Source organism: Chrysochloris asiatica, unplaced genomic scaffold (genome assembly GCF_000296735.1).
Source record: "Chrysochloris asiatica unplaced genomic scaffold, ChrAsi1.0 scaffold00440, whole genome shotgun sequence".
NCBI lineage: Eukaryota > Metazoa > Chordata > Mammalia > Afrosoricida > Chrysochloridae > Chrysochloris > Chrysochloris asiatica.
In genome coordinates this window covers 589,890-611,609 of record NW_006408958.1, presented here as the reverse complement: position 1 = coordinate 611,609, position 21,720 = coordinate 589,890, and the positions used below count along the sequence as shown (strand labels likewise).

Here is a 21,720-nt window from a genome sequence, read left to right as displayed (position 1 = left end):
ACCCAGCCAGAAGGCAGGGACGAAGGGGGCAGCCCAGCAGGCCAGTGGTCACTGACACCCAAATAAAGACTCCAGCAGGCACTTGGGGTCTGGCTACAAATTTTATTCAGTTACAAATAGCACCGAGCCCCTGGGGCTGCCCCAGTAAAGGGGACCCCCTAAGCCCTCACGTCTCCCAGCCCCCTGGGCTGCTCTGTAGTGTCTGGAAGCTGGAACATAGCCCAGTGCCCTCCTGGGGGCTGGACCTGGCTCTTCCTTGGGTGGGGCCAGGACAAGTGCCAACAGGCGTGTAGCATGCGTGCAATGTCCCCTCAGATAAGCACACTGGACACAGGGACCCGGGTAGAGCGGCCTCGTTGGGGCACCACAATGCGGTCATCTGTGGGTCCTGCCTCGCGCAACACACCTTCAGGGTGAAAAGGGTCAGAGTCAGGGCTGAGTGAATAAGACACAAGCTGGATGGCGGGGGGTGGGAAATTAGGTGCTGAGAAACGGACAGGGCAGCAGCCAGAGAGCCACTAGGCTCTGCACAGACCTCAGCTTGTTGGACAGACAGAATGAAGGGAAATATGGCAAGTACACAGGACTGGGCAGACACATGGACAGACAAGAGGCCCCAACTGACCCTGCATGTGTAACTGGGCCCGTCGGCGGTCGCCCTCAATGAAGATGGCAGTGCCCAGAAAGGCTGCACCGCCCAGCGCTCCAACGAAGGCACAGAGCATGAGGGAGAACTGCAGAGCCCGGAACTCGGACAGGAAGGAGGGGGGCCAGTTCTGGCGGAGGCGGTCAGAGATCTGGAGAGAGGGTAGGAGCCATCAGAGGGGAGAGACCTAGGAGAGGAGCTGGGCCAGGGCAGGAGAGTCCCAGCAGCCGGACCAGGCCCACACTTCACGGATAAAGATCTGCAGTCTGACTGGGGTTCTGAGGTGAGAAGCACCTGACCCCCCTAGTCTCCACAAGTCCAGTCAAGGGGCAGAGCTCACCAGGCCGATGAGGTAGGGGCTCCCAGCATCACCCAGCAGGTGGGACAGCACAATCTGGAAGGCCTCTGCCGTGGACCGCCGCGTGGGGATCACCACATACTGGGGGCGGGCGGGAAGGGCAGGGGCTTAGTGTTCAGGTGCTCCTCGTGGGAGCAGGGCTCAGCAAAGCCCAGAGAGGTCAGGGCGAGGATTACAGGTCTATCTGGGGCTGGAGTCCAGTCAGTTTGGGGTGGCTTTTGAAGAAGCCACAATTCAGCGTCTCCGGACCCAAGCCCCTGCTTCCACCAGCCTCCAGGCTGACCCTGGAGCTGCCCAGCTACTCACCAGGAGAATGTCAGCCACAATGGCCCAGTTCATAGACAGCAGAGTCTCCCCAACAAAGATGAAAATCTGAGAGAAGGGAAGGTGGGCAGACATAACATGGAGGATTACCATGTGCCAGATTCATGTTACGTCATTTCCTCCTCACAAACCCATCAGACAAGTGACACCATTATGCCCTCTTTACAGATGTAGAAACAGTACAGCGAGCTTAAGTCAGTTGTCCAATGTCCTACAGCTGGGATTCAAAGCCAGGCATTCCTGCTCCTAAGTCTGCTCTTAACCATGACACTAGCCAACCCTTAGCCTGCCCAGCATACCCTTCGTCCACCCTGGACCCAGAACACCCCCTTGTGTCTGGGACCTACTCACATAAGTAGCCACGATGCTGCCACGGGCACAGGCCAGGGACAGGAAGAGGAATGGTGCGGAGCCCAGGAGGCCAGCAGCGCAGACCAGTGGATCTGCCCGGGGGTTGGAGCGGCGGAGGCGGCGGCTGATCTCCACACCCAGGCCCACACCCAGGACACCGGTCAGGCAGGTGATGAGGCCGAAGATGAGGCTGGGGGCAGAGGAGGGGGCTAGTTCATATGCATACAAAGCTCTCCCTGCTCACGTCTCCGCAGGTCCAGTATCTCTATCTCATGGTTCACAAAGCACCAGGAGACAGATGGACTTTCCACACCAGGACACCGAGATTCCGCAGCTTCACTCCACCTGCCACCTGCAGGCCACCCAGCCCAGTCCCTTCTGTGTACCTGTCAGAAGAGGAGCAGGAGTCTCCGGGAAGGCACGGGGGGGTCTCCCCCAGGACCACACGGGAACGCAGTAGGAAGGCAGGTGCCCACAGAGCCAGAGAGCCCGTGACAAAGGCCACAGCAGTGAAGCCAAGGGACGACAGGACAAAACTAGGACTGCTCACGGGAAGGAAGGAGGGATGGAGGAGGTCAGACTCCAAGGGACCAGGGTAGAGACCCTTGGCTATCCCTTCCCAGCAAGATTTGGTTAAGATCAGGGCATGAGGTACGGACACTCCTGGGTCTGTAATTCAAACAGTTGCCACAAGGGGGCAGTGTCTGCAGAATTCCTGGTCTTGGGTGATGGCCAGTCCACAGAAAAGTACCCGAGGGCTGTGCCCTTCAAACCTTGAAGCCTCAGCTGTTGGACTAGGGTGGGACTAAACTCACTTTCTTGCCAGAGCCCTCAGATCTGCCCACCACGAGGTGGGACTCAGCGGTGGTGAGCCCAAGTGGCGTTCCACAGCTCCCCTTGGTGGCTCCCGTACAATCAGGAACAACAGCAGAACAGCCACCACTCCTAGCCCTGGTGTCACCTGGGAAGAGAGTGAGTTTCATGATGGGCCCTGGGAGGGGCACTCACAACTGCCAGGACTAAACAGAAGCTGCCATGAGGAGTGGGCAGGGGGTCCTACGCTAGGAATGCCCGTTTCTGCAAGCCTCACTTTTGTTCCATCTTTGGTAACAGCATCCTAATTTTATTATGAGGAGCCATCCTCCCCTTCTCTCAACTCCCCCCCCCCCCGCCCCCGCCAGGCCTGGCCAATGAGAGCAGTATGATTGGCTGCCCTGGTAGGGAGACAGGTGACCCATGTTGATCTAATCAATCTCCATCCCAGGTCGGTGCTCAAGGTTTCTAAGGGGAAAGGTGTTCGTTTAAGCTTTCACTTGCTTGAGAATGAAGTCTGAGGAAAGTCGAGAACAAGATGACCCTTGAACTGTGTCACTAGGAACCAGCCCTAGAACCTTCCGGTACACTGACACTTCTTTGGGACTTAAGCTTTACAACAGACTTCTGCCGTCTCTGTCATGGTGAGGTTGCTCACAGACAGGGTGTGAGGACAGGAAAGAGGGCCAGGGAGATGGTGCTCAGCCTCCCATGGAAGGACCAGACTCACCCTCAGAGCCCAGTGCCAGTCTCCAGCCACATCCTTCACTTTGGAGCCTGCAATGTAGCCCAGACCACTGGGAGAACAGAGGGGACGAGGGACACGAGTCAGTCACATCTCCTACACCAGGCCCGCTGCCTCCTCCCGGGCCCGGGGCTCACCCACCTGCCCACAGGAATGGCAAAGTAAAACACACTGAGCATCCGACTCCGCTGGTCTGCCACGAAGAGGTCAGCGATGAGCGTGGGTGCAATGGTGGAGTAACTGGCCTCCCCGACCCCCACCAGGCCCCGGGTCAGGAGGAGCAGCCAGAAACGCTGGGGAACGAGACAGGGGACGGTAGCAGCCCACCATGAAGCCGGCCTCCCAGCCAACCTCGCCACTTGGCAGTGGAGATGGCGAGAGAGGCCTGGCTTTAGACTTTGACAGACCTGGACTTGAATCCTTGCTCCACCACTTACTTACTAGCTGTGACTCTGGGAAAGTAACTTAACCTCTCTGAGCCTCAGTTTCCTCATCTGCAAAAGTGGAATAATAATACCTTGCTCACATAGGTGTTGGGGGGAATTCTAAAATCAAAGGACTATTTGTTACTTTGTACCCAGTAAGTACAGAATAAATTCAATCTTAGGTGAGGGTTCATTTGTCTACAAAAGCCCCCTGGAGTTATGAACAGTGTGCAGCCACCCAAGGAAAGTGTTTAATGCCCAAGGCTGAGGGCGACAGAATTCCTGGGCAGGAAGTGATAACAGACAGAGGAGATCACAAAGGAGCAAAGAAACAATGCCAGCAAGAGAACATGGGGTCACAGAAGCTGGAAGAAGAGAGTTTCAGGAAGAAGAAGTGGGTCAACAAATCTGGAGGCTTCAAGGAGCGCAAGTATGAGCAGGAGTAGGAAGTGGGAGCTTGCTGTATTTAGCAACCTGGAGGTCACTATTGACTTTGGCAAGAGTAGCTTCAATGTGGACGGTAGGGGACAAAAGTCAGGGCAGAGATCTGGGCACAAGGACCGGCAGTGGCTGAGCATGAGGGGTTCTGCAGGAAGTCTGACCAAGCAGGGAGGAGAGGGAGGGAGTGTGGTCCAGGTAAGGTTTTCCATGGTAAGAAATGAGAATGTTTTGGGTGTGGAGCGAAGAAGTCAAGGGTCAAGAAGAGAGAAGATCATGAACAAAAGGTTTGGGAAGAAAAGGGAAGAGGAAGCGGCCACTCCCTCAAGTCCCAGATTAACTTTAGCCCTCCCCATTCCAGAGTACTTCAGGCAAGGAGGGGGATATAACATGGCCCAGACTAAAGACCCTGACTCCATGAAGCAGCAGCAAAGAATGACTGTGGGTAGGGGGTGGGGGGTTGAAAAAGCAGGAGTTGGCTTGGGGCCTCACCTCTCTAGGGATGAAGGATGATCCCAGTGTCACCAGGGACCAGAAGGCAATGCCCCCGCACATGAGATATTTCCGATTGTACCTGTCACCCAGGTAGCCAAACACAGGTGCCAACACCATGTAACTGGAGATGAACACTGTGAGAAAACAGGAAATCAAAGTCCAGCCCCAGTATCCCTCCCTGCTCTGCAGCTCAGGGAGAAAGAGCTCCCATCAAGACTTTACACCACCCCGTTCAGCCAACCCTGAACCCCCTCAGAGCTGCCTATCAAGAAGACTGTTCAGTCCTAGTTTCAACATCTTTCCAAACCTTCCACTGTAGGATGAATGGCCCAGACAAATTCTTTGCCCGCAGCCAAGAGCAAATCCAAACTCTGTACCATGGTGCAGAACACCTATCTCATCCAACCTCTACCTCTCCAACTTCATGCCTAATGCCTAGCCATCCACTCTCCCTCCCACTCCTTGTATCCAGCAGCCACCTTCCTTCAGTTCCTAGAACTTCCCAAGCTCAATACCATTTAGGGTTTGGAGCACCTCCTGTCTCCTCTATCTGGAATACTCTCTCTTCTCTTCTGAGCTTCTGAGGTTCCAGCTCAGACACTTCCTCATACCCCCACACACCCAACCCCTCTCAATTACATTTACTGCTTTCTTTTCCACCACACTTATGCCTAGGAAAATGATCTCATGTATTAAATTTTTATTGACTGCTGCCTGCTCCTCCACAGTGGCACGCAGGCTGCCTCCATGAAAGCCAAGACTTGGCCTGTATTGGCCATGACTAGGTTTCCATCACTTAGCACACCTGTTGAATGAAAAAGAGAATCAATGGGAAAGCCTCCAATGAGTTACTTCTCTAACTCAACAAGTCTTCAGTAATTTGGAGACCTTGACCCATCCTCATTCTTCCAGACTTCACCTTAAATACTTCCAGTTCCTTAAATGGCTTAGAGTGGAGAAAAGACTGGCTACAAATTTCTGTCTGCCTCTAATTTGTCTAGTGACTCAGTCTGGAGGCCTGTTTCTATAAAATGGGGATAATAACACCTATCCCTTGGGCTGATGGAAGGATTACAAGACAATGGGCATCAAAGGTCTCAGATACATCAAAGATGGTATCACCACTTCCTCCAGGGCCTTAAACCTAGGTGCTTAGAGGTGCTGGAGAATTGAATGAAGAAAGGAAGGGAGGGAAGAGAGGAGAAGTTCACCATGGCTTTGCCACTCCCTCAAGTCCCAGATTAACCTTAGCCCTCCTGCCTGAATTGATTGAGTGCCTGCCGTGTGCCAAGCCCTGTGCTAGCAGGCACCTCAAATAGGACCACATGTAACCCTCCCATCAGTCCTGTGAGGTGATCTGTGTGGTTATTCATCCCATCTTACACAGTCACTGTGGCAGTGAGTCTGCGTGGTTATGGAACAGGGAAAAGTGAGACTAACAGAGTTTGAGTGCCTCGCCCACTATCACACCAAGTGCTAAGGCTAAAATTTAAGCCCAAGTCTGTTTTAATCACCACACTAAACTAACTCCCGTTTTGAATGTGTTCCTGCTAAATAGTACAGCCCCAGGGTAGAAGCGGGGCCATCACCTCCCCTAGCTCTAACCACTTTTATTGGACACATGCAGTGGATTCTGACTCACAGTGACCCTACAGGACAGAGAACTGTCCCCACAGACTTTCCCTCCATCCGCTGGTGGGTTCCAACCACCAAACCAACCACTTTCGACCATTAAGCCACCAGTACTCTTCCTCTGCTGTGGCGCTGTGGGTTAACGCGCCAGACTGCAAAGCTGTTTGAACTGGAAGGTTGGCAGTTCAAGCTCACCAGCTGCTCCTCAGAAACCCTATACAGGGTCACTATGGGTCAGAACTGACTCCCCGGCACTTCACAACAACAACAACTCTTCCTCTGGCTATTGCCTTCCAGTTCATTTTGACTCAGCAACGCGAGACACTTTTTGTTGTTATGTGCTATCTTATACAGGATTCTGACTCATCACAACCCTGCATAGGGTTCCAAGGCTGAGCATCTTTGCGAGAGCAGAAAGTCGTCTTTTTCCCCCATGTGGCAGCTGGTGGGCTTGAACTGCCGACCTTGAGGTTATCACACAGGACCTCCATAAACGAGGGCCCAGGCTCGCCAGCATGTGGCCCCAACTAGGGTAAAGGAGGAAGAAAAGCTGCAGAGTGCCCAAGAGGGGTCCTACTCACCCGTCTGGATGAGGCCGGAGTTACCGTCATCGATGTGGAAGAACTGTTCGATGTCAGGAAGGACGCCTGCGAAGGAGAGCATCCAAGATGGGCCGGAGGTAGCCCTACCCTGGGGCCCGCTCCCTTCCCTCGCCTGTCAGCCTCTCGGAAGTTGTACCAGCCACGGTGAAGCGATCCATGTAGTTGAGGAGATTAATGTAGCACAGCACGGCTACTATTAGAGCCGAGTGGCGGGACGACAAGCCCGTGATGCGCTGTAGTCCCTCTGAGTCCGGGACCTCGGGCTCCCGGGGCTTCGGGGCCCCAGTGGACCCCGGAAACCCCGGCGTGCCGGGCACGGGCCTGTCATCCGTGTCATCCGCCTGGCTGAGGAAGGGCGTGGTGTCGGACCCGGCCATGGTCCCTGGGGGCCGCTCCCGCCCGCGCTCCGGTCCCACCGATGATCCCACCTGCGAGGGGAGGAGGCTGGAGAAAAGAGGATGGAGGGAACCCAGGCGAAGGAAGTGCGCCCAGAGGAGTAAGAGCTTGCTGGGGGACACAGCACGGCCGAGAGGGGACCCAGGCCCTGTCTTGCCTCCCCATCCTGACAGACACCGCGCGGAAGGACGCGAGTTCAGACGACACCAGGAACAGGAGCGGGTTACCAGGACCCTACCCCCCTCCCAGGCTGAGGACGCCCCTCACCCAGGTTAGAAGCGCACCACGGCCGCCGCCGCTCAGCCCCGGTGCTGCACCACGGCCGTCGCCATGTTGCCTTAGAGTTGGTCAGGTGATGCTGTAGCCCAGAGAAGCCAAAGCGGACCAGCCCTCGGCACGTGACCGGCAAGCCGTCTACGGAAGCCGCCATGGAAAGCCTTTCACGCCTCTTCAGCGCCCCCCCGCGTCACGTGACTAGCGACCGGTCGCCAGGGTACCCTAGGACCTGTTGTCACCAAGGTAACTCAGCGACTCTTTCCCCGCCGAAATCTCCAACCTAAAGGGTGCCTCTGAATTTGGGAAGCCCTTCTGAATCCGTTTTTTCTCTCTGACATCCTGCTTGGTCGGCGTCTTCAGGATCAAACCAGATAATGGAATCACAAAGGGTTTTGGAAAATAGTAAATCTCTCTAGAAATGCCAGTGAGCAGTTCTGACTCTAGGTAATTGCTCTCAATCCACACTGCCTGGTTTGTGGCCTCATACATGCTCAGACCTCCAGCCCTGGTCTTTCACTCTCCCCTTCCCCAGTGTATGCGGATTCCCCAGCCCAGCTAACTCCTTCACTGCAGATTCTCAAACACATACTGAAGGACGCATCCTCAGAACCTCACCTGCCCAGTCTGCAGCGTCTTTTACTCGCATCCAATCGCCAGGGTAACCTAGGACCTGTTGTCGTGCCCTCTGGTGGTGTCTTCAGGACAGGCAGGGACTCCAAGTTAGACCTTGCGCCCTCTGGTGGTGTCTTCAGGACAGACAGGGACTCCAAGTCAGACTCCTGATTGCAACTTGGGGTCAAAGAAAACCCATCTACCAAAAGATAGCCTGAGGTGGTGGTTCTTTAGTTGTTGTTGTTAAGTGCCGTCAAGTCGGTTATGACCCAAAGCGACTCTGTATATGGCTTCCGAGGAGCGACTGGTGAGCTTGAACTGCGGACTTCGCAGTTCAAACGGCTTTGTAGTCTGGCATATTAATCCACAGCGCCACACCAGGTTCTTTAGTGACTCCCCATAATTTCCAAACTATATCTAATTAACATGTACACAGTATGCTGTTGTTAAGTGCCTTCCTAGTGGGTTTGAACCGCCGACCTTGTGATTAGCAGTCTGGTACTTATCCTACAGTGCCACACCAGGACTCCAAAACCAGTACTGTTGTTGTTAAGTGCTGTGGAGTCGGTTCTGACCCATAGCAACTTTGTACAGGGTTTCTGAGGCTGTAAATCTTTACAGGAGCAGAACACCTCATCTTTCTCCTGCGGAGCAGCTGGTAGTTTCGAACTGCTGACCTTAAGGTTCACAGACCGATTCATAACCACTATGCTACCAGAGCTCCTGGTAGTAGAGTTATATGCCAATGTTTCTGTCAAACCCCTCTTCCAACCAGTCCTCCAAGCTCCTCTGCTGAAGTTCTAGCGTTACAGGGGAAATTAGTGGGGGCCCTCAGAAGCGTTAGTAGGAATGTTTTTGAAACACAGTGGCATTGCCTCAGTAAATGTTTCAGAACCATAAACCAGGTCTCCCCTGAGAGTTGAAGGGAAAGATGCAGAGAGGACCATCAGATTGTAATCACTTCAGTCCTTCAGGAAAACATTGAGCATCTACTGTATGCCTGGTGTGATGCTGTAGGATAAGCACTGGCCCACTAACTGCAAGGTTGGAGGTTCAAAACCACCAGCTGTTCCTCAGAAACCCTATACAGGGTTGCTGTGAGTCAGAACCAACTCGATGGTACTTAGCAACAATGATAACTATTTGCCTAGTGTTGTGTCCAATTCTAGGCAAAAAGAGACTCAGTGTTCACCCTTGTGGAGCACAGAGACTTCTACGTACACGTGCAAAACTGACCTGAAAAGAAAAGGGAAGCCACAGACTGGAAGAAAATATCTACAAAATATATCTGACCACGGACTTACATCTAAATATAAAAAGAATTCTTTAAAACTCAATAAGACAAAAACACAACTTTCAAATGAGCAAAATATTTGAACAGACATTTATTTATAAAAGAAGATATACAAATGGTGTGGCAGTCTGCTTCCATAAAGAGGAAACCTGATGGGACATTTCTCTCTATTCTGTTCTGCAGGGGTAACATAAGTCGAAATCAACTCAGTGGCATAATTTAAATGTATCAGTTCTTCTAAGGTCTTCCTTACTCACTGTTCAACTTTTACATGCATATAAGGCACGTGAAAATACTACGGCTTGAGTGGGGCGTACCTTAGTCCTCAAATCAACATCTTTGCTCTTTTTAATACTTTAAAGAAATCTTGTGCAGATTTTTCTAGTGCAATATACCGTGTGGTTTCGTGACTGCTGAGTGTTCCATGAGTATTGGTTGTGGATTTGAGCAAAATGAAGTCTTTGACGTCAATTTTCCCTGTTTATCATGATGTTATTTATTGGTCCAGTTGTGAGGATTTTTGTTTTCTTTACAATGAGGTGTAGTCTTTGTAAAGAATACTGAAGTCTTTATCTTCGTCAGTATTTTAAGTCCTCTTCACTTACAGCAAGCAAAGTTGTATCATCTGCATATATCACAGGATGTTAATGAGTCTTCTTCCAATCCTGATGCCACTTTCTTCTTCATATACTTCAGCTTCTCAGAATATTTGCTCAGCATACAGATTGAATGAGTATGGTGCCTTGGAGCACATCTTTCCTGACTTTAATGTATCCATTACCCCCTTGTTCTGTCCCAAAGACTGCCTTTTGGTACAGGTTCCTCATGAACACAATTAAGTTGGCAGTGTTGTCTATAATTTATTATGGTTTGCACACTCTAATGCCTTTGCATAGTCAATAAAGCAAGAGTAAACATCCTTCTGGTATTCTCCCCTTTCAGCCAACATCAGCTGTCATTACTAATATCCCTTGTTCCACATCCTCTTCAGAATATGGTTTGAATTTCTGGCTCCTCCCTACTGATGTACTATTACAATTGTTTAAAAACTAGATTCTGCAAAAATTTACTTGAGATGTGATATTAATGATATTGTTCAATGATTTCCACATTCTATTGGGTCACAGTTCTTTGGAATGGGTACAAATGTGAATCTCTTCCAATTGGCTGGCCAGTTAGCTGTCTTCCAAATTTCTTGGCACAGAGAAGTGAGCACTTCCAGCGCAGTATTAGTTTGTTGAAAGATTCCAATTTGTATTCCGTCTATTCCTGGTGCCTTGCTTTTCACCAATGCCTTCAGTGCACCTTGGACTTCTTCCTTCAATACCATTGGTTTTGAACATATGATATCTCTTGAAATTATTGAACCTCAATCAATTCTTCTTAGTACAGTGACTGTGGATTCCTTCCACCTTCTCTTAATGCTTTCTGCATCATTCAACATTTTGCCCATAGAATCTTGCAATATTGCAAGCCGGGGCTTGAATTTTTTCCTTCAGTTCTTTCGGCTTGAGAAATGATGAGCATGTTCTTCCCTTTTGGTTTTCTAGCTCCTGGTCTTTGCACATTTCATTATAATACTTGACTTTGTCTTCTTGAAATTTTCTGTTCAGCTTTTACTTCATTTTTCCCAGTCACTTTAGCTTCTCTGTGCTCAAGAGCAAGTTTCAGAGTCTCTTCTGACATCCATTTTGGTCTTTAGTTTCTTTCCTGTTTTTTTAATGACTTTTTGCTGTCCTCATGTATGATGTTCTTGATGTCATCCTACAACTATTCTGGTCTTTGGTCATTAGTGTTTAATATATCAAATCTATTCTTGGGATCTCTAAATTCAAGTGGGATATTTTCAAGGTTATACTTTGGCTCTCATGAACTTATTTTAATTTTCTTCAGCTTCAATCTGAAATTGCATATAAGCAATTGAAGGGTCTGTTCCATTCTGCCCCTGTCCTTGTTTTGGTTGATGGTATTGAACTTCTCCATTGTTTCTTCCCACAGATGTAGCCAATTTGATTCCTGTGTATTCCATTTGGTGAGGTCCATGTATGTAATCAGTTACCTTTTAAGTTGTTTAAAAAAGATAATTGCAATGAAGTCATTGGTCTTGCAAAATTCTATCATGCGATCTCTAGCATCATTTCTCTCACCAAGGCCATAATTCAACTTTTGCATTCCAATCACCAGTAATTATCAATGAATCTTTTAATAATTGCATGTTTAATCAATTTCAGGCTGATGAAGTTGATAGAATTCTTCATCATCACTGACTTTAGTGGTTGCTATGTAAATCTGAATAATAGTGGTATTAACTGGTCTTCCTTGTAGGCGTATGGATACTATCCTATCACAGACATCATTGTATTTCAACATATATCTTGAAATGCTCTTTTTGATGATGAATGCAAAGCCATTTCTCTTCAATTTGTCATTCCTGGCATAGTAAACCATGTAATTTTCTGATTCAAAATGACCAATACCAGTCCATTTCAACTTACTAATGCCTAGGATATTGATCTTTATGTGTTTCATTTCATTTTTGACAACTTTCAATTTTCCTACTTTCCAAAGTAGATTCATACTTTGTACTTTCCGATGATTAATGGATGTTTGTAGCTGTTGCTTTGTTTCACTGCTGTTCCTATGGTTTTCAGTGGCTAACCATTCAGAAGTGGTCCACCTCTCCTTCTTCCTAGTCTGTCTTAGTCTGTCAGCTCCACTAAAACCTGTCCACCATGGGTGACTCTGCTGCGATTTCAAACACTGGTATCATAGTTCCCAGCTCCGCAGCAACACACAAGCCACCATAGTATAACAAACTGATATATGAGACTACCATGTTTTCCCACAAACAATGCACATATCTAATTAATTCAGATATGCTTATAAATATGGAGTCCTGGAGTGGTGCTACAGGTTAATGCGCTGGACTGCAAGCTTGGCAGTTCAAGCTTACCAGCTACTCCTTGGAAACTCTATACAAGTTTGCTATGAGTTGAAACCAACTTGATAGTACTCACAACAACAACATGCCTATAATATACATAGAACACAAAAGAGACTCACGTGCCAGGGAGTTACAGAGTTTGCAAAAACCATATAATGCACCCATTATTTGTGTGAAAAGATGGTAGACTGAGTCTTATGTTTCTGCCTCATGCAATGAGAGGGATGGTGACGGAATTCTTTGAGACAAAGAACATATTTATCCTTTTAACGAACATTTGTTGGGTAACTATTAGATTACAGATCTTTGAGAACAAGTAATGGTACTTGTTTTCCAGGAGCTTACACTCTAGTAGGGAATTAAGACATAGGAAAATGGGCATAGTAGTGTGCCTGAACTAGAACCCGACTCCAGGTTGAGAGGGGATGCACTGAGTCTGGTGGGCTTTATGGAGGAAGTGCATGCAGAGCTGCAGAGATGGGAGCTTTCAAAGGCAGAGGGCTATAGAGAAAGGTACCGGACACCTGGCTACTCCCTGGACCAGCAGCACCCCCACCCTTGAGAGGTGTGAACCAAAATCTACATTTTCAATAAAATCCCTAGGTGCTGTGGGGGCACATTAAAGTTTGAGAAGTGCTGCTCTAGTTAGGGATTTGTCAGGCTATCTGGGCTTCCATCTTGGCTCTGCAACTGGTGGCTGTGTGGTCTGGAGCCCCTTAAATCATCTTTCCAAGCCTCTGTTTTCTCTCCTGTAAAATGGAAAAGTAGTAACACTTACCTCATTGGACTGCTGAGGATTCATGAGATTGACAGAAAGTGTCAGCCTTGATAGCTGGCACCAAATAAGAGTTTGTTAATGTGTCAAAGGCTTCTAAAGAAGAGAATTTCATAGGTTACCAACAGAAGTCTTTCAGACATATGAAGGGATGAGCAATCGCTTTCATCCCAGAACGCAAATTCATTTCCAATAAGTTGGATTCCCCATATCCTGCCCAGATTCAATGTTCAGGAAGACGAGGAAACTGGATCCTTTTAGCACTGTCTAATGGGCATATAAAAGGGACAACCATTTTTGCAATTTAATAGTATTCAAGAGAAACTGGGTGCATGCATATTCAACAACCAGTGATTCCTCTGAAAAAAATTCCACACTGTACCCAAAGAGGATCACTGCATATTGCAGTCACAACATTCTGGGGTTAGAACTCAATGTGGTTTTAAGGGGCAGAAATCCCAAAGCAACAGTGACTTACATAGACAGAAGTTCTCCTTTCACGTAAAAGCCCAGATGTCAGCAGTATAGGGCTGCTAAGATGCTCTACAGAGGCCAAGACTCAGGCTCTTCTCTTACATTCCAGCCTGGATGGCTTCCAATCCAAAGACCATCTTGTGGTCAGGCGCTAGCACACCATCCAGCCAGCAGGTAGGAAGAAAGTAAAGGAGATGAGCCTGGATTCCTACTTGGCCTCACCCAGCAGCAAGGATGGCTAGGAAGTCCAGGAAGTACTGCCTGCATTCAGTGTGGCTCTGCTCTTAGCTGGAACATGGGCAGGAAGAAGAATGAACAATGGGGCAAACAATGGTCTCTGGCACAGGGGCTTTAGTGGGGACACTGCGAGGGCCACAAAGGAAGAACTCCTCCAGGATATACAAGTTAAATGTATTCCCATTTATTTTGTTGAGATTGAATGAGTCACTTGAATGTGTCCAAATTTATTAATAGATACAAAGAAGAGCTGAAAAACAGAAGAGTGGTACCATATCATAGATTATTTAAACACTATAAAGAATTCTTTCTATATTCCCACATTATAAATTCTAAGGAATGTTACATATCCACCCAAAAAAAAGTTGGCTCTTTTTTTTTTTTAAAGTTGGCATACTTTTGCTAAAGTCACATCACATCACATGCCAGTGGAGAATTAATGACTCTTTTACTAGACAGTACTGAGAAAACAGGCTTGTCATATGCTGGAAATAAATGTGGATCTCACACACAAAGGTGCATTTCCAATGGTTTAAAGGCAGGAGTACAATTCAATGTAAATAGCAACCAGTGCAGTTCATCATCAACCAATCAGAGCAAGTGTCTGACCACTCAGAACAGATACCACCACTGCCCCAGACCAGCTTGTACCAGCAGGACTGCAGCCCCAGTTAGTGGCCTAGATATGAAAGAAAATGCTTATTAGTTTTATTAGCTAACATAGAAAATGTAAACTAACTTAGTTACTTTTAAATAAGAAACCAAAAGACAACAGACACAATGACAAAATAGCAAATTCATATACACTAAGGACTTGTGTTCTGTAAAGGACACAGATAAAGACATTCTAAGAGAGTTGTATGCAATGTCTGAAACTTCCCAGAGACAGGCAAGTAACTCCTGTGAAAACTCAAGGACAAATGAGCAACTCACAGAACGGGGGATTCCAAAGGGCTGGTAGGTCTAGGAAGAGGTTCCCAGCATTACTGGCCGTTGGGGAATGTACGTTCACAGTCAAACTGTGGACAGTTAAGAAACTCGGTGATAACAAGAGCTGGTGAGGATGAGAAGAAATTAGGAGTCTCAGTGGGAGGGTCAATTACCTTTCTCAAGAAACACTTGGTGGAACCACAGAGAAATTAACCTGTATGACCCAAAATCCTATCCTGGGTACCTATGCCAGTGAACTATTCATACAAGCCTGGAAGAGGACACACAAAAGGATGCTTATTGTGGCCTTGTGTGCAGTGCCAAGGAGTTGGAGGCACTCAGGTGTCCACCACTGAAGGGACGGAAAAATAAAATGCAACTGGAACCCACAATGGACTACCTGGCAGCAGCACAGAAAATAAGCAAGCACACAGGAGCCCATCCGGGATAGAAACAGACAGAAAACAGACAGAAAGTAAGCAAGCACACAGGAGCCCATCCGGGATAGAAAGCATATTCAGCCCTAAACCACTGTATTTTACAAAGATACATTTAAATCCAAAGACAGATAGCAAAGATATTCAAATGGGTGCTTAAGCGAGAGGATGGGGTGGGCAAGTCCCAACACCAGAGACTGGAATCCCAATACCCCAAACAGAAAAGTACTCAGTTATACCTTAAATAGTGTGTGTGCACCAGGAAGGGTGGCTGGAAAGGTTCCTCAGGGTAAGGAAGACCCCCAAGGCTGAGAATCCACTGCCCACATCCTTCAAAGAGCCACCCAATTGCCTGCCTATGTTTAAACTAATGTATATGAGCTCAGCCATTTCTTTTCCTACAGGTGTTATGTGCCTTAAGCAAACTCCATGCCTGCCCCACAAATGAGAGTAAGGCCCAAGATGGGGCATTAATCTCAGGTATGGAATCCCAAACCCAACCCTTATTTAAATATAAGCAAAGTTTCCCAGAAAAGACATTTTGATGGAGGTGAAAGAGCAGCAATTTTCCAGACCCCAGGAACTAAAAAACTCAGCACAGATGGGAACTGCTATTGCACAACTAACCAGGCAGTCATCTAACCAGGTAGTCATCTAACCACGTAGTTGATGGCTTGAAACCACGGGCAACAGGAGAGACATTCTACCTCAGCTTCCATCGCCCTTAAGGGGCTTTCTTAAAGATAGTTTTAAAAAAAGAGGGATGGATGTTCTCCCCGAGTCAAAGCTGGTCCCCCAAGAGAGAGGAGTTTCAGCCCCAGACTTCAATGAGGTCCCCGGATTCCATGCCCAGATCGGTCGGCAGCTCCTTGCCTGAAAGCTTCGTCCCATCAAAGAAGAAAGCAAGCTTGCATCCTGAGAGTCCCATGGTCTCCTCATAGTGGGCCATGAGGGTCTTCAGGGGAGAATCCTGGATGGAGAATAAATAGATGTTAAGAATTTGTAAGGGAGGCTGGGGAGAAATTGTAGGGAGAAACAGAGAGCTGGGGACAGGAAAGACAAAGGACTGAGTCCCAAAGGAGGAGTGGACCAGGAAGGCAGCACAAGTCAGTTCCTGTAACTGGCTGTGTTGCTGCCTCTGGGGAGCTCGGACCCAGCTGCCGCAGGATTAGGAGTACAGCTTCTGGGCTAGAATTTCCTCCGCGTCCCAGTCTCCTCATCCATAAAACAGAGGTATGAACCCCTGAAAGGAGTCCTGGTGTGACGCTGTAGGATAAACACTGGACTGCTAACCATAGGTTGGTGGTTCAAACCCACCAGCTGCTCCTTGGAAACCCTATACAGGGTTGTTATGAGTGGGAACTGACTCAGTGGCACTAACAACAAGCCCTCATGAAGGAGCCCAGGCTCTGGAGTGAGAATGACTCAAGCTGGAAGCCAGGCCCTCCACTTACACACACACAGCTGTGTGATGCCAGGCCTTACGTGAAATGAGGACAAGAGTACTTTCCCAGATAGGGGTGGCAACAGTTTAGCTAATACCTCCAATCTGAAGTCACTCTCTTTAGCACATGCACCGGTACTAAGTGTGGCTGTCTTTGTGATTTTATTGGTTACTGCCCGAGGTCTCTTTAACCATAAAGAAAAAATGCAGAAAGGAGTTTGGAGACTAAAGAGGTGGGATGTGTAGACTACACTGGAGGCAGTAGCACGAGGGGACGGGAAGCTGACCAGCAGGGTCCTTGCACTGCCTGGGGTGCAAGAGTGTGGGGTGCAGTGTCTCCTGTCAGTCAGGATTAGGAGGAATCGGTCCTCCACTAACTGACAAGAGATAGCTGAGGAGGTGAGGGGCATGGAGAACCATTTCTCCCACTCACTGGAGACAGCGAGACTTCCAGCATCTGGTGTTTCTCCTTCCCCTGCACACGGAGCTGGAGTTGCTGGGACGTCACTGAGGACTCTGGAGAACTTGCTAGCACCACACAGTCTGTAGGAGACAGGGTCAGGAAACCAGGCCTAAGTGAGGAGTGGGAAGCAGGAACCCCACTGGACAGTCCCAGTAGCCCTTTCCCAGGGCAAAAGTCCAAAGTCCCACACCAAAGTCCCATGCTCTCTTACCAATGATGTCAGCCACTCCTAGCTTCAGGGTCCTTGGGGTAGCGGTAGGGGACAGCTCTGTATCTCCAAAGAGCAAGAGGATCCTGCCTGGGGACACCCCCAGGTGAGCAGCCATGTGGTCCACCACACTCTGCAGGGGTTCCGACTGAGGAAGGGGACAAGAAGTAAAGGAGGTCTTTCTACCTTCATTTCTGCTCATACTCACCTCAACACCACCAGCCCAGCACAGGTTTCCAGCCTTGGCCATAGAACAAAATCCTGTAAATTAGCAACTCAGGCAAGAAATACAAACAGCATAGCTTGGGAGACAAAAGGGAATGGTGGGGATTGGTACCAATCACAAGCCTGATTGGTACCAAGTAGAAACATGGGCCAGTGTGACTAGATCTTACGGTTTTTAACAGAAGCCCGAAAGCTGGGGACTTATATGCCATCACCCCTTACAAGGGTTGGAAACAAACTGAGATGTTCTAAAGGCACTATATGGTGGTGGCGGGGGGGTAGGTTTGTGCCATGGAGTCAGTTCCAACTCACAGCGGCCCAATATGGGTGGTTTTTTAAAATTTGGTTTTGAAACACTAATTGTACTTTAATTAGTTTATTTATTTTTCAGTTTAAGGTTCTTTATTTTGGTTAACAACATATACTGCCAGTGAATAAATGTTTTATTTTTTAACACAGGGGAAACTTGGTGGTGGATACGTGGTCATTTGATGTTTCTGTGACTCTGAGTTAGAGCTTAGGTTCTCTCTCTTATAGAATGTAAATATATACCTACACATGTATGTGAACTTCTTATCAAAATGAAACTTAGTCACTAAAAGAAGATTCACTATCTGAACTTTCTTCTGCATTTCTTCCTTCACTATCAGACACTGGAGCATCTGGTCGCTCAAGAAGATCCAGGTCTGGTCCTTCAGATATGATTTTGGTTCTTTTTGCCAACACTGGAACACCCACTTGAACCATTTTGAGATATCTGCTGTATCTTGGATCCTTGGCTACAGTTAAGATATTTTCTGCTGCTACTTCACTTTCCTGTGGTCCAGAGTCTGTTCTGCTGAGATTGCTCTGAAGTGGCTTCAGATTGTGGACCATTTGTGACACTTTTGACACTTATAGGTGACACTTCAAATGGGACATCATCTAGTCCTGGAATATATGACAACTTGGCATCTAAAATATTGAGAGTTGTTTCAAATTGTTGGATATGAAGAGAAAGTTCTGACAGTTTCTCCTCACAAACTGTAGAAAAATGGTTGAGGAACTGTACTGTGTGCACCACAAATTGGTTTAGAAATGCCACCGTTCTTTTCTGCTGAATTGCTGGCACCTTGGTCAGGTCAATGCCCGATCCCCTAAGAGGAAGCCCGTCCTCATCCATCTCCTCAGTGGGCAGGGTAACCCCTGGATAAGGTTTTAAGGCTGTAAATCTTGACGGAAGCAGAAATGGTGGATTTGAACTGCTGACTGTGCAGTTAGCAACCCCATGTGTAACCCACTACACAATCAGGGCTCCTCATAAAATGTAGGGCACTGTATAAAACTCAGAAAGCTAATGCACTGTGGACATGACCCCGGGTTACCCGGCCCAGTGAGGCTAGTGCTTATTCACTGGCTGTTTCAGTTAGTTATCTTCTGGGATAGGGCTGTACAACAGGAAGAGCCTAAACCCCCACAGGGAATACTGCTCAAGAGTTGTTGGAGGAAAACTTCCTTAACAGCAACAAAGAAGAGAAGACAACCATTCTTTTTTTTTTTCTTTTAATGTTTTATTGTGAATTATGTGATAGTTTACATGGGAGAACATTAGCTTTACATTCATTCTATCGTATATCGTTTCATTGCCATGATTACAATCCCCTCCATGCATCATCAAACAACCAATATACCCTGCAACCCTGCCCCTCGGGTGTCAGCACACAGCCCCTCTCCCTTTCTAGAGTCCCCAGCCGCTCCATCTCTCCACGTCATCATCTCTGCCTCCATGTCTGGCATCACTTTCTCTGAGTAGGGTCCCGCACGCTGCTCTTCTCCCTTGATGGTCCCAGGGACCTTAGCTCCTAGACTGCAAAGTCAATCACTCCCCTCCTTTTGCTACAAAAACATCTACCTTTACATTTCCAACCCTCACAGTCAGTCCTAATAGCAACTATTCACTATTGTACCACAAGAGACCTATCCCCATCTCCTTTCAATCAGCCCTGCCCATACAGATTGAATACTACTCAGTGGAGATTCTACCTTCCTCCGTGCCCTCTGGACCTAGGCTCCCTCTTGAAAGCTTGTAAGCCAGTCACTTCTTGCCTTTGTAGCCATCCCTCCCCCCCATTTTGGGTAGCCAATGTCCAAGTTGCCCATCCCTGTCTACCCTGTGTACTGAGGGGGTGGGAATGATCCTCGCTGTAAAGATTTGTTCCCTCTTTTGAGCTACTGCATCCATAGGTATAGGTCAAGTTCATCAAATTGTATCAGATTACTCTTTTTTTAACTCTTCTTTGTTCTTCTAGTTGAACTCTGATCATCCAACCATTGAAACCAGGTAAAGTGGGTATTATCTGCAAGTGTGGAAGTTCTTGTGCATATCCCCCACTTCTTATCAGCTGGATGCTTCACTCTCCACTCTAGTCCTCTGTGGCTATGTCACTGTCTCTGGGCCAGGAGTCCCCAGGTCTTGACATACTGCTGGCCAACCAGGTCTCCACCGGTTTCACAGGAGTCTATTGAATGTTGTATGGCTTAGCTCACAGCTTCATCGCTGTTTTTCCCTCACTTTCCCTTATTGGTAACCAACGTGGTCACCAGTCAGACTACATATCCGCTCATGTATTCCTCTTGAGTCTTAGTCTTGGAAGGGAGTTTGCCCTGAGGGGACCCGACCACTTGCCTTGATGTCTCTTGGGTTAGCAACTTGCTTGTTCCTGTAAGTAGTCAGTTGGACTGCCATAATTGTTTTGTATTTTTCCTGTCGGTCTTTTTTCCAAGAAGTATCTTCTGTTCTTCTAGTCACTCCAGACTGGTCTACTTGTCCCACCTCAGAAGATTCTGGATGGATTCAGGAGTCTACCTATTGTCTTGTACAATGCACAGGCTCCGCAGGAAGCCTCCTTCACTGCGCAAGTTGTAACCCCATTTTAGGTATTCCAAGACAACCATTCTTAATGAACGAACTCCAAACAGGCTAGACTAAGAAAAACAGCAAGACATATCAAAAACATACTTTTCAAAACCGAAGACAAGGAAAGACTGCTGAGAGCAGCTAAGAAAAAACGAAAAGTTACCTACAAAGGAGTATTAATAAGCCTGAGCTCTGATTTCTCAGTAGAAGTCATGAAGGGAAGAAGGCAATGAGGGAAGAAGGGAATGGAATGATATATATGTAACACTCTGAGAGAAAAAACCTGCCAACGAAGAACCCTATATCTAGCAAAACTGTCCATCACATGTGATGGAACACATTGTCTTTTTCAGACAAGCAGAAAATTTTAAAAATCTGTAAAAACTAGATCAACTTACAAAAAATACTAAAGGAGACAATCAACAACAGCAGACAACAACCTGAAACTAACATACATGATAATATCACCTAGATTCAACCCAGATATAGAAGTCTGCAAAGTCAAACAGACCTACAGGTCTGAAAAGAGAGCACCAGAGATACAGTTGCAACAAGAACAACAAAACACAAAGTAGAAAGAGGGAATAATCCAGTCACAGAACTTCAAAATGGAGAGAAAATCAAAAAGATTTCAAGAAAAAATAATATAAATTTAAAAAAAACCTAACTGTAACCCTAAAAACTAGACCAAGCTTTATTCCTAGCCCTCACCCCCAGCACTAACCCTAGTCTAACCATAACCCTACCAATAAACGAAGTCCTAGTCCTAGCCAAGACCAAGCTATAGTCCCAACCTAACCCTTGGTTATTACTCCTATCCATCCTCCCTGCCCCCCAAAAGTGAAAAAAAAACTGGTAGAACTAATAGAAGGAGTTTGGGGGCTTAGGATCATACTCTCAGGGGACACCAAGGTTAACTGGTATAACATAGTCCACTAAGACAGTGTCTGGGGTCTTAAAGGCTTATGCGTGGCCATCTATGGTGCAACTATTGGTCTTTCCATGTGTCCAAAGAGTAATGAGAATTGATGCTGCTTAGAATCAATTAATCCAACAGACTAATGGAACGTGTGGACATCAGTCTCCATGACTCTGAGACCAGAAGAACTAGATGATGACCAGCTACCACTACCAACAACTCTACAAGGGATCACATTAGAAGGTACTGGATAAAGTGGGAGAAAATATGGAACAAAACTCAAAATTATAATAAAAAGACTACGCTTACTGGTTAGAAAGAAACTGGAAGAACCCGAGGCTATGGCCATTAATACCCTCCA

At 47.5% G+C, this 21,720-nt stretch overlaps 2 protein-coding genes and 1 pseudogene across 5 annotated transcripts in view; all 3 read right to left on the bottom strand.

The window, feature by feature from the left end:
- Positions 1-311: 311 nt before the first annotated feature.
- Positions 312-7,581, bottom strand: SPNS1 (spinster homolog 1 (Drosophila)). Of its 4 annotated transcripts, XM_006877053.1 has the most exons (13): positions 7,493-7,581; positions 6,966-7,257; positions 6,809-6,874; positions 4,593-4,729; positions 3,379-3,530; positions 3,223-3,289; positions 2,495-2,640; positions 2,066-2,221; positions 1,680-1,869; positions 1,311-1,376; positions 987-1,085; positions 626-797; positions 312-406 (listed from the first exon to the last, which is right to left on the bottom strand). In XM_006877053.1, exons 2-13 carry the CDS (start codon positions 7,204-7,206, stop codon positions 312-314), a joined length of 1,587 nt encoding a protein of 528 aa, XP_006877115.1. In that variant the 5' UTR covers positions 7,207-7,257; positions 7,493-7,581. The 4 variants fall into 4 exon arrangements, with proteins under 4 accessions (XP_006877115.1, XP_006877114.1, XP_006877116.1 ...); XM_006877052.1 differs by having other exon boundaries at positions 6,966-7,581; XM_006877054.1 differs by lacking the exon at positions 2,066-2,221 and having other exon boundaries at positions 6,966-7,581.
- An 8,434-nt stretch (positions 7,582-16,015) lies between these two features.
- NFATC2IP (nuclear factor of activated T-cells, cytoplasmic, calcineurin-dependent 2 interacting protein) overlaps positions 16,016-21,720 on the bottom strand; it is a 23,604-nt gene continuing 17,899 nt past the window's right edge. Inside the window, exons 6-8 of the mRNA XM_006877051.1 lie at positions 17,323-17,467; positions 17,082-17,191; positions 16,016-16,174 (exon numbers count right to left, since the gene is read on the bottom strand). Of these exons, the coding sequence (XP_006877113.1) occupies positions 16,016-16,174; positions 17,082-17,191; positions 17,323-17,467 (414 nt within the window). The remainder of the gene's footprint in view (positions 16,175-17,081; positions 17,192-17,322; positions 17,468-21,720) is intronic.
- LOC102837447 lies at positions 18,133-18,706 on the bottom strand (annotated as a pseudogene).

Coding starts and splice junctions, on each gene's coding strand:
- SPNS1 (XM_006877052.1), bottom strand. CDS start 7,206: ATGGCCGGGTCCGACACCACGCCCTTCCTCAGCCAGGCGGATGACACG. Junction 1,377..1,679: donor GCAGCATCGTGGCTACTTAT/GTGAGTAGGTCC, acceptor CCCTTCTCTCAG/ATTTTCATCTTTGTTGGGGA. Junction 407..625: donor GGCCCAGTTACACATGCAGG/GTCAGTTGGGGC, acceptor TTCACCCTGAAG/GTGTGTTGCGCGAGGCAGGA.